The sequence below is a fragment of the Mustela lutreola genome, chromosome 2, assembly GCF_030435805.1.
Source record: "Mustela lutreola isolate mMusLut2 chromosome 2, mMusLut2.pri, whole genome shotgun sequence".
NCBI classification, from domain to species: Eukaryota; Metazoa; Chordata; class Mammalia; order Carnivora; family Mustelidae; genus Mustela; species Mustela lutreola.
In genome coordinates, this window is record NC_081291.1 from 18,810,049 (window position 1) to 18,823,203 (window position 13,155).

The 13,155-nt window shown below is 40.0% G+C and overlaps 1 protein-coding gene across 3 annotated transcripts in view; it reads left to right on the top strand.

Moving 5' to 3' along the window:
* The window catches only part of ARIH2 (ariadne RBR E3 ubiquitin protein ligase 2), a 57,935-nt gene that overhangs the window by 9,857 nt on the left and 34,923 nt on the right, over positions 1 to 13,155 (top strand). Inside the window, exons 1-2 of one of the 3 annotated variants that reach the window (XM_059160851.1) lie at positions 414 to 568; positions 10,906 to 10,951. The exons of 1 other annotated variant lie outside the window; for it this stretch is intronic. In XM_059160851.1, coding sequence (XP_059016834.1) covers positions 522 to 568; positions 10,906 to 10,951 — 93 coding nt within the window. In that variant the 5' untranslated portion in view covers positions 414 to 521. Of the gene's footprint in view, positions 1 to 413; positions 569 to 10,905; positions 10,952 to 13,155 lie in introns of those variants that run through there. One more of the 3 variants, XM_059160852.1, reaches the window with a different exon arrangement.

Below are 13,155 nucleotides of genomic sequence, written 5' to 3' on the forward strand. Positions count from 1 at the left end.
AAAACAAAAACAAAAACAAACCCTGTCTTTTCATATGACACTCACACGAAGATTATTTGATTATCTTACAGATGAAAGAGTCCTTTTCTGGTAATAACAGACATTTTTATTGCAAAATATGTAGTAGTTAGCCAAGAAGAATTTTGTTGTTCAGTGAATCCTGTTTGTTACTGCTGTTCTGTGAAACTCCTGAGGCATTTGCTATCAAGCTGCTCAGGAAGGGGCTCAGCCCAGATAGCCCAGGTTGGCTTTCATTGGTGATGGGCCAGAGGAGTCTCCCCCATGCTACTCTCTTCCTCTCAGCAGTGTGCCAAGGGTGTGGGCAGGAGAGGAGGAATGTGGTTCAGGTCCCCACCCAAATGCATGAAAAAGGAGAAGTAGTAGTCCACTTTGGGCTAGATCCAGTCTAATGGAGCAAAAGTGAGCTCTCTGAGCTTTGTGTTGCAGGAGAACCTTGAAGTTGGAGTAGAAGGGCAGTGCAGGTCACAGCAGTCAAGTCCAAGCCCCACAGGTCGATAAGCATGGTGATGGGAAAGTTATGTTCTGAGCTAGAGCAGGAGACTAAGAAGTAAGTATAGGTTAAAGGGAGTAAAATGTGGAGGATTGTGAATGCAGCCTGGGGTGTCTTTACTATTGGATTTTTAAACTTCTTCATTGCTGAACTGCGCTGTTCACTTCTTAAGCCTTGTGTTCCTTCAGATAGGATTGGAGAAATAAGCTGGTTATAATGAGTGTTTTTACTACAGTTCTTGCTTTATGAATTGTATTAACTGCAGTAGAGGGGAAACTTACATAGAATACTTCATTCTGCCACCCTTTTGCTTAAATTTATTTTAAAATCTAGTGTTTGATATTCAGCAAAATGTGGCTGGAAAATCTTTTATGATTCTTCTTCTGTGGATCGTTTTTCCCCTTTGTGGATGAATCATAATTAGTTTTCAATGCTTCTGACTCCAAGTGCAGAAGTCTTTATAGTCTCATGTTCAAAACAATCTCATTTCTATACATTTGGTACTGATAACATGAGCAATTGATGTTTTTCACAAAATACCTTGTATTTAGTCTTTCTCTTAAGTGGCACCAAGTTTTTGTATAATATCTGGAAAAGACTTTAATTTTACTTATCATGTCAACTTTATTTTATCCTGATATAGTGGGATTTTAGACCATTTTTATTTATATATTTGTTAATGGTACTTGTTGTTTTATTACTATTAATGGGAGTATCCTCAAGCTGGGCTTGGTAACACTGAGTATTTATGCTGAGCAGCCGTCTGATTTCTATTTTTATGACCTGATGTCAGATTTCTTTGCATGCCTGTATCTCAATAGAATCTAGATTAAATTCCTGTGTTTCAAATAGTTGGTTGTTAGTGGGTGTGTCATACTTCATGATGTTTAGTCTGGAAATCTGATGTGCATTTTACTGATGTACAGATTTATTTTTAAAAGGGAGATGAAAAATGTCCAGAGTGACGTTGAGAATTACCTAAGTACAACTAGTGCTATAGTTGTGCCTGTCTTGCCAGTTTAGTAAGGTTATTGTCATCGTTGACTTTGTTTGCTCACTGTGCACTTGGCACCACACGCGTTTACCGCCTTCCAGAAAATAAGCTCTTAATCAGATTCAAGAGCAGCTTTCATTCTAGTCTTTTTCTTGTACTTTCACATTATCATACAAACGATGCATAATCAAGGGGTGGTCTTATTTTATTTCAGGATTTATTTATTTTAGAGAGAGAGCACGCAAGCAGGGGGAGGGGCAGAAGGAGAGGGAGAAAATCCCAAGCAGACTCCCTGCCGAGGCCTACAACAGGGGGCTCAACCCCAGGACCCTGAGATCATGACCAGAGCCAAAACCAGGAGTCAGCCACGGGGTGCCTGGGGCTCAGTGGGTTAAGCATCTGCCTTCAGCTGCCTTCAGTGTCTGCCTTTGGGTCCTTTGGCTCCCTGCTTAGTAGGGAGTTTGCTTCTCCCTCTTCCTCTGTATGTCCCTCCCTCATGCTCTTCTCTCAAACAAATAAATAAAATCTTTGTTTTGGTTTTTTTTTGTTGTTTTTTTAAATAAAATCTTAAAAAAAAAAAAAAGTCAGGCACTCAGCTGACTGAGCCACCCAGGCGCCCCCTTAAGGGGTGCTTTTAATCCTACATTTGTGTTCTAATCCTTAACTTATTTATATTTAACCTTTTATTGTTGAGGTGTTACTATAGTATTTAAAGAAGAAATATCCTTCATAATTCCTTAATCTAAAATAAAAGTTTTATTCCTTGCTTATAGTCCTGCAGGTCTTACCCAAATTTATACATAATATTACTGTGCTTCAATTCATTCATTTAACCAATATTTATTAAGCACTTACTGTGTGCCAGGCACTGAAAAAATAGCATTGAACAACATAATAGGTTCCTTCCCTGATGGATGTTAGATTCTGGTAATTGTTCTGTACATGTATTTTTATATTCTGCTATTTTCTTATATACAAGCTTGCCTCAGAGATATTGCAGGTTTGGTTCCAGACCACTGCAATAAAGCAAAAATCACAATAAAGCACGTCAAATGAATTTATTTCCCAGTGCAAAAAAAAAGTTGTATTTATGCTATACAGTCGTCTGATAAGTGTTCAGTAGCAACTTGTCTATAAAATAATGTAAATATCCTAATTTTAAAATAACGTTGCTGAAAATTGCTAACCATCACCTGAGCTTTCAGCAGGTTGCAATCACTGATCACAGATCACCATAACAAATACAATAATAATGAAAAAATGTGAAATATTGCAAGAATTACCAAAATGTGACACAGAGATAGGAAGTTAGCAAATGCTATCAGAAAAATGGTGCTGATAGACTTACTTGATGCAGGGTTGCCACAGACCTTCAGTTTGTTTTTGAAAACATACATACACACAAAAACAGTATCTGCAAAATATGGTGAAATGAGGTGTGCCTGTATTTTAACGATTTCCCCATTTTTACTTCATCCTCATAAATTACTTTAAATGGCTGAGTATCACACCATCATATTGAGGCTTAATTTGCTCAGACTTTCTCCATTGGGCATTTAGGTAAGTACTTATGTGTTACAGTTCTTGCGGACTGGTTATGTTGGCTGTGAACACTTTTGTAAATGTGGCCTTTGAGTCTCTTGGCCCTTGGCCAGAGCCGGGGCTAGGGGTCAGATGGTTGGGCTCCATTTCCTTTTTTGCCATTTAATATAATGTGACCTTGGGCAAGTTCCTAACATCTCTCAGCTTCAATTTTCTCAACTGTAAAATAATGATAAAAAGACCTCCTTCGCTGCAGTGAATGAGATAATGCATGTAAAGTGCCTGGCACATGAATGTTCAAACAAATGGTTATGGTGGAAGGCAAGTCATGGCAGGGCAAGTGCAGAACAGTGGGATTGTTACTTTCACATATTTATTGCAGTTCCTTAGAACACACTTAGGAATGTGCATTTTCAGTTGCAGGCTAAAAGCCACATTGAGGAAGGTTCTGGGTGGCATATTGCTGATGATGTTTCTAGTGTGCATATGGTAGATGGATCATGTACTTTGGATTTTTTTGTCTTCATGCAGAGCCTCCGGTTCCCTTCTCCTGGGGCTCACTGATAAGAAAAGTAAAAATAACACAAAATGAATTTTGAATTGGGACCAGGAAAAGGATGCAGGGGAATATAGCTTGTCTGTTATTCCTACATTTTTGGTTGACTGCTGTGTTTGGTCTTAGGCCTGCATTGATAGAACTACTTAATGTGAAGTACTTGGATAATTGGGGGTTCTTATTATTGGGGCATCTCCTTACTTTAACTTGTGTTCTGTTCCAGTCTCTGTTTTGTTTTTGTTTTTGTTTTACTTTGCCTTTGTCCCTACTGCTCTAGGAAAAATTTCACAGATTAGATTTCTCTGCCCAAAAGAGGAAAGAGTTATAGGAAGGATTTGAGAAAGGTACAGATGAGATACAGGAAGCTTCTCATCTTGCTCTTCCTAAAATGTGTCTGTCCTGTGGCTTGATTACTCAAATTGACATGAATTATCAGAATTTGAAGCTTATTTATGTTCCCTTTTCTTAGAACTGTCACAAATCTTTATACACATGAAATGGTTTTACTGTGAAAACCTCAAGTTACCAACCAGAAATGGAGAAAAATACAGGGAAAGTGAGCAAAAGGTTGGTTTAGAGATTTTAATAGAACAGAACTGTTCTTAGGATCATGAACAAAGAGTGGTCTCCATCTGGAAAATTTGCCGTCTTTGACTAGTGGCTTCTTTCTTGGCCAGTATATGCTCTAGTCATTCTCATTACTTTTATCCCTTAGTTTAGGCTTTTATTTTCCAGAGTCTGTAGATAGCTTTGCCTCCTTTTAACAAGAAATAACTCCAGTGCCATCAGAATTAGCTGCCTGGAGACGCCTGAGTGGCTCAGTTGGTTAAGCAGCTGCCTTCGGCTCAGGTCATGATTCCAGTGTCCTGGGATCGAGTCCCACATCGGGCTCCTTGCTCAGCAGGGAGCCTGCTTCTCCCTCTGCCTCTTGCCTACCACCCTGTCTGCCTGTGCTCGTGTGTGCACTCTCTCTCTCTAAAAAACAAATTTTTTTTTTTTTTTTAAATTAGCTGCTTGGATTCTCTCCCTCTCTCTTTTTAAGATTTCACTTATTTTTTTTTTTTTAAGATTTTTATTTATTTATTTATTTATTTATTTATTTGACAGACAGAGATCACAAGTAGGCAGAGAGGCAGGCAGAGAGAGAGAGAGGAGGAAGCAGGCTTCCTGCTGAGCAGAGAGCCCGATGTGGGACTCGATCCCAGGACCCTGAGATCATGACCTGAGCCGAAGGCAGCGGCTTAACCCACTGAGCCACCCAGGCGCCCAAGATTTCACTTATTTATTTGACAGAGATCACAAGCAGGCAGAGAGGCAGGCGGGGGAGGTGGGGAGGAGCAGGCTCCCCGCCAAGCAGAGAGCCCGTTGTGGGGCTCAATCCCAGGACCCTGAGACCATGACCTGAGCCGAAAGCAGAGGCCAGGCACCAGAGCCACCCAGGCGCCCCTGGATTCTCTGTCTTAATTGATGATACCACCATCCACCAAGCTGGAAGCTGAGTTACCCTTGACTCCCTTCCCCCCCGAAGCCCTCCCTGTTCCCCAGGCAAAGTTGGACACTCCTGTCTCTGTACCGCTCTGTACATGTGTCTTGCTGTGTATTTATGCTAATTAGAAACTCTTGCTTGTAAGCCAGGGCAACTCTTTGAGAGTTTCTTGTTGATCCGACTGTCTAAGCCAAGTCAACGAATGCAGAAGTTGAGAATTTAACCCCAGACCTCTACTTCTCTAGATTCCCATAGAAGACACAGTTATCAAAGGAGTTCCATGAAGCTGGCTGAATGAAGTCTAAGCAGAGACAGTATATACCTGGTAGATGTATGGTTCCCAGCTTGGGGTGCATCTCAGAATTAGTTTTGTCAATTCTGATGCAGAAGCCTGAATTTTATGCAGACATAATAAAATAAAATCTTATTTTATGCAGACATAATAAAACAAAATTTTCAGAGATGAGGCAAGGTATTCATTATATTTATGTGGAGAATTCATGTGGAAGTACAAAAAAATTGTGAAACAATTCAGGTTATCAAAGCGAGGAGGAAAGGGTGCATTTTCTTTGGCTGCCGAAAGGATGTGTCCAGCCTTCAGAGTGTACTGATTTCATAACTGGAGTAGGGGTAGGGTAAAGACACCCAACTATACTGGCAAGTTTGATAGGTTTCCTGTATTTTTTTTCCTGTAATATTTCTGATGTCTAAACATAACTTCCTGTGTCATCGATATCAAGATAAAAGTGGTTTCTTAGGATCATGGTGATAATGATAGCTGTAAAAATGACAAATAATATCTGCAGTGTGAATGTTTTAAGAGTTTTGAATTTTATGGCGCAGAACACATTCCCCCCTCCCCCGCTAGCATGTTAGCATTGGCTTCTGCTGCAAGATCGTTGGCTGTCCTTATATACCTTTGTATCCCTCCATTTCTTTTTGTTTGTTTGGTATTCAGATGTCTGTAGCAGTTTTATTTGCAATAGCCAAAAACTGGAAACAACCTAAATATCCAGAAACAGGTGAATGAACAAGTAGTGGTATGCCCATTGAACAGCATACTTCTCGACGGTATAAAAAGAGTGAATGGCTTACATAAGCATCATTGGTAAATCCCAAAAAAGTATGCTGCATAAGGGATCCCAGGGGGGGAGAAGAGCAAATATTTTATGATTTCAATGATATAAAATTCTAGAAAATGCAAACCCATTGTGAAGGAAAGTAAAACAGTGGTTGGGGAGGGCAGGGAGAAAGATGATGCTGAAGAGCATGAGGTAAATTCAGGGATGGTTTTCTATTTTGAAATATGAAAATGAAAGTAAAGGCATATTCATGTTATTAAACTCGTAATACAACAAAGAGTAGGTTGAGGGGGGTGGCTTGTGGAGACCTTGCACACAGGAGCCCCTTTGTCCCACAAATCTTTGAAGAGACTGCAGATCTTTAAAGAGACCTGTGAGCTCTAATTTGACTGACAAAGGCTGGAAGAGATAAACGAACTGCAAATGAGGGGGTTAATTAGAAAGTTCTCTGTAAAATAGTCAGCCCTGCCCCCACTTGGTTTCTAGGCAAAATAATGTGCATATTTTTAAGAAATAGAATACCCCCGGGGAGAAATAGGGCCTTTAGAGAGTGTGAGATTGGCTGACATCATTGCTCACTTTGGGGGCTCTTGAGTCTTGGGTATATGCTGCCTCTGATTAAGCACCCTAAAGAAAAGCCTGTCAGTTGACAGTTGACAGGTTCTGTCCATGTACACAGAGTTGGATTCATTTTCCTGACATCCCCCACCCCTTTTAAAATTGTAATACTCTTATAAAATTAACCACTTTAAAGTTGAAAATCAGTAGCATTTAGTACATTCACAGTGTGCAACCATAACCTCTGTCTAGTTCCAGAACATTTTCATTACCCAAAAGGAAACCTGGTACGCATTAAACAGTTATTTCCCACTCTCCCTGGGCAACCACTAATCTGCTTTTTGTCTCTATGGATTTACTTATTCTGTATATGTCATATAATTGGAATCATGCAGTATATGACCTTTTGTGTCTGGTTGCTTTCACTTAGCATGATATTTTCAAGGTTCATCCAAGTTATAGCATTTATCACTACTTCATTCCTTTTTTTGGTGGCCCTTTGTTTTTTAACCAAGAATCACCAGTCATTTGAGGAAAACATGCAAAATGGAAAAGAAACAGGAAAATTGATCTGAGCTGAAACAGACCAGTAGATGGTTTTGCTTGTTTTTAAAAGCATACTATTTAGTAATCTGCTAGATATTCAAGAAGATATGGCATCCATGAAACAATCAGTGTTGCCATCTGGAAGAAACTGTCAATTATGTTTGCCAAGTTAAAAAATATTCCGTAGATAGATCAGAAGATTAAGTCAAGAGAAAATCTCAGCATAAAGCCAAAATACAGGCAAAAATTGATGCGGAAGAAAGAGACATAGAGGATCAATCCAGAGAACCATCATCTGCCAGAATTTCTGGGAAGTGAGAAAAAAAATTGAAAGGAGAGAAATATTTAAAAGTATAAAAAAATTTCCAGGATCAAAAGAAGGGAGCATTCTTCATATTTAAAGTTTCTACCCAGTGCTCAGACGAATAAAGAAAGACCCACAGCTAAGAATTGTGACTGAAATGTCAGAAAAACAAGAATAGAGAGGAAACCATAACAGTTTCTATGAGATACACTGGGTCTTCTAAAAGCAATGGGAATCAGATGTGTCATCCACAGCAGTGACAACCAGAAGGCAGTGGAGCAGCAATCTTCCCAGCCCTGAGGGAGAATGGTTTTGAACCAGATCTGTCATAGCAAAATACACTTGTTTTCAGATGTGCAAGGACTCCTGAAATTTTCTTTCCTTACACCTTTTCTGAAGCAGTTATTTACAGATGAAAATTTTTTAAAAAAGGAAAAATTTCAAGAAATGTCTGAACTAACCTAGTAGTCCAATGAAAAGACTCATGTTACCTGTGCAGCAGGAGCTCTGTTTTACCCTGGAAAGTAGCCATCCCAGATTTGCACACAGATTTGGTGGGATCCAGGAAAAATTTATTTGGGAATGGGAATGGGTAGATTCCAAGCAACAGATAAAATGAAGAAGCTGGAAGACAGTTGGAATACGGTGAAGAAACCATAGAACTTTTTACAAGGGGCAAGGGAATTAGAACAACTATGCAAAGCAGAAAAACTGTATGCAGAAAGTTGTAAGCCAAACACAAATCAAACACATAAGTGGCACAAGTATGAGTAATTGGTGGTGACTGAATAGAAAATGTATTTGTGCCTAATGTATGAAGAATATCCTTCTTTATGGATAGTGGCTTTGGAAGCACAAGGAAGAAAGAGCAATTCTGGTCCTGTAAACAGTATTTTAAAGTTACTGATGGAAGGAACTGAAAGTAGTAATTTAAATATAAAAAGGTTGGGCCTTGGAAGGGGTGGTAGGGAGTGGTATAAGTGCGCTAAATCTGCTAGAGAATTATGGGCATGCTTAATGAGGTTGGTGACAACCAAAAGAATTGGTGGAGATTTCTCCTGGTTAGGAAGACTGGCATGCTGGGGTGGGATGGTGTGGCAGGTATTGTTCCTTTTCATCAAAGTGCTTTTTATGAGCCATTTGATTTTCTTTGTTCATTGGTAATTGGGATAGGTTCCTAACTATTGTTGATTCCCAATAAACAAATGTTTCTTTCCTGAGTGTCTTCCGCTGTTTTAACTTTTAGATAGATGCTGAGAACTGGGAGGGGAAATAGTCTGACCTCTACCATAAAATAATTCTAAGATCTCTTTGCCTTTAGTTTCTGCCATCGCTTTTTTTAGAATGGTGAGAGAGGAGATATAAATAAATCTTTTTCTACTTGTATTTCATATTTTCTGATATATCCACTAAAAGTGCCACTTTGATTATCTTGGTCTGTTGAAAAACTTAAAGTAGCTTCTTCAGACTCCAGCCTGAACTCCTTCCTGTTTCCCCCTTCTCTAACCCTTATTTGATTTTTGTCTCCTCAAACCTCCTGTAACCATCTCTGCCCTTCAGAACCCTCTGCAAACTCAGAGGACCTCTTGTCCTTCCTTTTTTAAATTCTTTTTTTTTTTCTTTTTAACCTTCCTTGGGAGCTGTATCTGGCCTCTTCCTGCATCCCCTAGAGGCCAGAAGATCTTGGTGCCTGTCTGGGTTCTGGAGGAGAGTGTGGGTGTGCAGTGACAGGATCTAGTACTGGTGCTGGCATTGTTCCAAGTGCTTGCGTATGGCAGAAAAGGAAGTTGTTTTAAATTTCTGTCCTCAAGGAGCTTCCATTTCCGATGGAGTTTTATATAAACAGAAAGGTTATAAAAATAGCGTTATATGTTTTAAGCACAGCTAAGGCCAACAGTTGGTAGTTCTGTCTTTGAAAAATGTTCTTGGAGTCCATGGCTTTATCAGTAAGATATGCTAGCCTCTGAGGTATCCTCTAGAGAAGAGTGGGAACATGAATGGTACTGCCAAGCTAGTGTTTGGTATTCCCTCTTACATGCCTCCTCACAGTAGCAGTAGCTACAAGAGGCAGAGCATTATTTGAAATCATTTTTGGACAGGGTGGGCTTATGGCTGCATGAACATGGTAGGAGATTTGGATTTTAGTCCTACAATGTGCAGTTCATTTGATGTCAGCTCCTGTCTGCATTTCTTTTGGTTTGGTTATTGGATGTGACCTTGGTTCATAAAAATGGTGGTCATCCTGCTTACATGGCACCCCCTGGAAAACTCTTAAAATTCTCGTAGGGGCTTAACCAGCCCTTTGTACTAAGTACTTTCCAGAGGTATTTCGTTAAAATGTGCTTCCTAAAAGATAGGCTGGGATTTACTCCGTGATACTATAGCAGGTAATGGATAGATGAGGTATAGATAGAGTGGACCTGAGTGGCCATGAATTGATGTTGGAGCTGGGTGACGGGTACATGATTTTCATCATACTCTTCACTTTTATAGATGTTTGGAATTTTTCATAATAAAAAGTATCCTGGTGGTCAGGGATGGATGACTCATATTTTTGCTTTATTGTATTTTGCATAAAGTTTTTATTTAGTGAGGTCTTTGGGGGTTTTTTGGTATTTATTTTAATGCTTAGAGACAGAGTGAGTTAAGGTTAGATGAGAGAAATCTTCAAATTTAATCAGATTTTTCAAAACATGAATAGCGTGGGTGCCTTGATTACAAGTCAGCTCTCCCACCATGGAGACCTGTAAAGAAAAAGTGAAAGGAAGCAAAGTTGTGATCAGGAGCCAGAGAGCTGACCTCCTAGAAACTGAGAATATGTAGATGTGAAGTATGGGAGAAGTGAAGGCCCACCACTTAAATTAGACTGTAGGGGTGAGCCTTGCCGCAAGTCAGAGCCCTGGTGGGACCCCACTATCACCATCGTTGCTGCTGATTTCATCCCATTCTAGGGTGATAATTCACCTATTCCTTTGTCTCTGTACTTTAACCTTGTTTCTTCCTCTTATCCCTTTTAGTACTTCCTCGCCTCACCCCCTACCCTCCAAGACCTGAATTCATCCATCTTGATCTCCTTAGGCTAGCTTTCCTATGTCATGTCCCTTTCTACCCCAGATCCAGAAGCTCACCCGCAATTCACTCCTTTCCTCCATCTCTGCTGTTTAGTGAATTACTACTAGTGTTTGTTAACAAATGTGATTGGACCACGAAGTGGCTTAACACAGGCTGAGGCATGGAGACCCATTCGTGTAGCCTTAAAAATTTTCAGGCAGTTGGCAAGTAAGAATTCTAAATAAAAATTGAAACTACCACCTGTATTTTTTCAGGCCGTTGATGCTCACTGCCATCAGCTGCATCCTCCCTATGGCACTGGTAAGTGTGGGAAGGGCTGGTGACAGTTTTGGTGGGCTGCTGGATTTCTTTTTTCTGGGGGAAGGATCTATTTGCAAGCCATGTTATTAACTTGTCCCCAAGGGCTGGACAGCTTCAAGCAGCTATAGGTGACTAAAAAGAGGAAGAAGCAACTGACCGTGCTCATGCATTTCCTCTGGAAACTTTTGTCAAGAGCAGAAGCTACTCACTATGTGCCTTGATCCTTACGTAAAATTAGCACGTCCTATACATTATTTTGGAATACTAAACATACACTATCCAGGTGCTCTGGGATGTCAAGTAGTAACTATTAAATATCCCGAAACTCTTAAAACATTGTTTCTAAAGATGGATATTGGCTGTATATTAGAAAGGGTCCAAAATGTTGTATGTTCTTATGATTTTCTTCAGTAGCAAGGTTTATCTCACTCTAGTATTTTAAGTTCTTTGTGGTCAGGAGATCAAGAAATGTTTGTTTCAATGATTAATATAAAATTCTGATAGAGACTTACAAAGAAATTTGTGGTTCTCGTTTACTAACAAACTTGAGGTGGGCTTGGGGACCTGTGATTTTTAAAACTGTTTTTACCACAGTCTGCTTTCTGCTTAGGGACCTAATGGAGAAAATATGCACAGTAAAGTTGAAACATGGGGTGGGACAGCACTCCGCAGAATTGCTGAAGTATAAGCCAATTCCAGATTGCTGGAATTACCTTATCTAAGGCCTTGAAATCCTGCTGCTGTTTTCTTGTAGTGAGTGGGTTGGAGGCCATGCAGATTCAGAAGTTTTATCTCATCAGGGTGGTCTCGACTTTAAGTGACAGTTGGATGTTTACACTGTTTCATTTCTTTAGTCTCTGAAGCCCTTAGAGCATGGAAGGCAGTTGCCTCCAGAATATCTAATGAAATGCAGAGGTGGTGGACTTGTATACTCTTAATCAGTGAGGAGCTCCTTGCTGGTTACTGCAGCTAAAGCATTCATGTACCCTTTATTACATCTCTGTGGGAAACATCTTAGCACCGTTGGCCCATATTCTGCATTTCCCACTAGTCCCTACTTCCCATCCCCCAGGCCCTACTTATGAATTAGGGTCGGAATTGTATACACACTTAACTACATTGTTTATAAGAAACAGAAAGAAGAGCTTAACTCTCCCAGCAGTTGTCTACTTCTTTAGGTTATCAGTGCACAAGCGGTAACTACTGAACATGTTTTGAGGACCCATATCACGGAAATAATTTTTAAGCATCTGTCCCAAATATAGATTGTAGAAGATGAGTGAAGATTTTTGTCTGCAGCCTTTGGGAAATACTGATGACCAGCAGCAGTGTCCTTTCTGACATGCATATAGCTAAGGTTTTCCTGAAACAAAGAACTGGAAACCATTCGAGGGTGTTGGGATTATAAATGCAATGGCAAAAGAAGCCAGACTGGATTTGCAATGCAGAGCAGTGTTCAGGGTAAATGACAACGGAAGGTGATCCCACATTTTTTTTTTCAAGCTGGAAGGAAAGCTCCCAGAGGTTCCTGAACTATTGTTGGTCAGGTTTGAGGGTCTGGAGAGAAAGGGGAGGAAAAGGCAGGGAAGATAAGGCTGCTCTTGGCTTCTGTGCTCTTACCAAATCTTTTGACTCTGGACCACTGGAGACTTGAGGGCATCCTTCAGTCTTTGATGAACTTTTTACTACTATTTGCCTTCCCTTCCCCACCTTGATCAGTCACATTGCCTTCCCCAGCTCCTAGGAAAAATAAGAGAGGAGTTCTTACCTTTGGGGCTTCTGTTCACACTGAGCAAGGCTTAGCCACAACTCTGACGACTCACAGGCCTGAGAGCTGTGCTTTGTGGAATGGCAACATTTAAGGAGCAGAAAGAGTAGGAGCAGTGTCCATTGGAACACTAAGAAGACTTGGTCTAGGAGGTTGAGAGAGAGCCACAGAGTATTGTAAAGTTACTGGCATTATAGATCTTTGTGGAAGTTATATCTGCTTATGCTGAAATTCACACTGTATGATCAGTTAACCTGTGGTCAAACCATGTAGGGAAATTTTTCATTTTGAGGAGTAAGTAAAAGGTCAAAATGACTATTTGATACAGTAGCATAAAGATCAGCATTTTGTTATTGTGACATTTGTTCATGCAAGTTACTGCAATTATGTTAAAAGTCCCTCCTGACTTATATTTTGAAAAATTAAAACAAAGAAG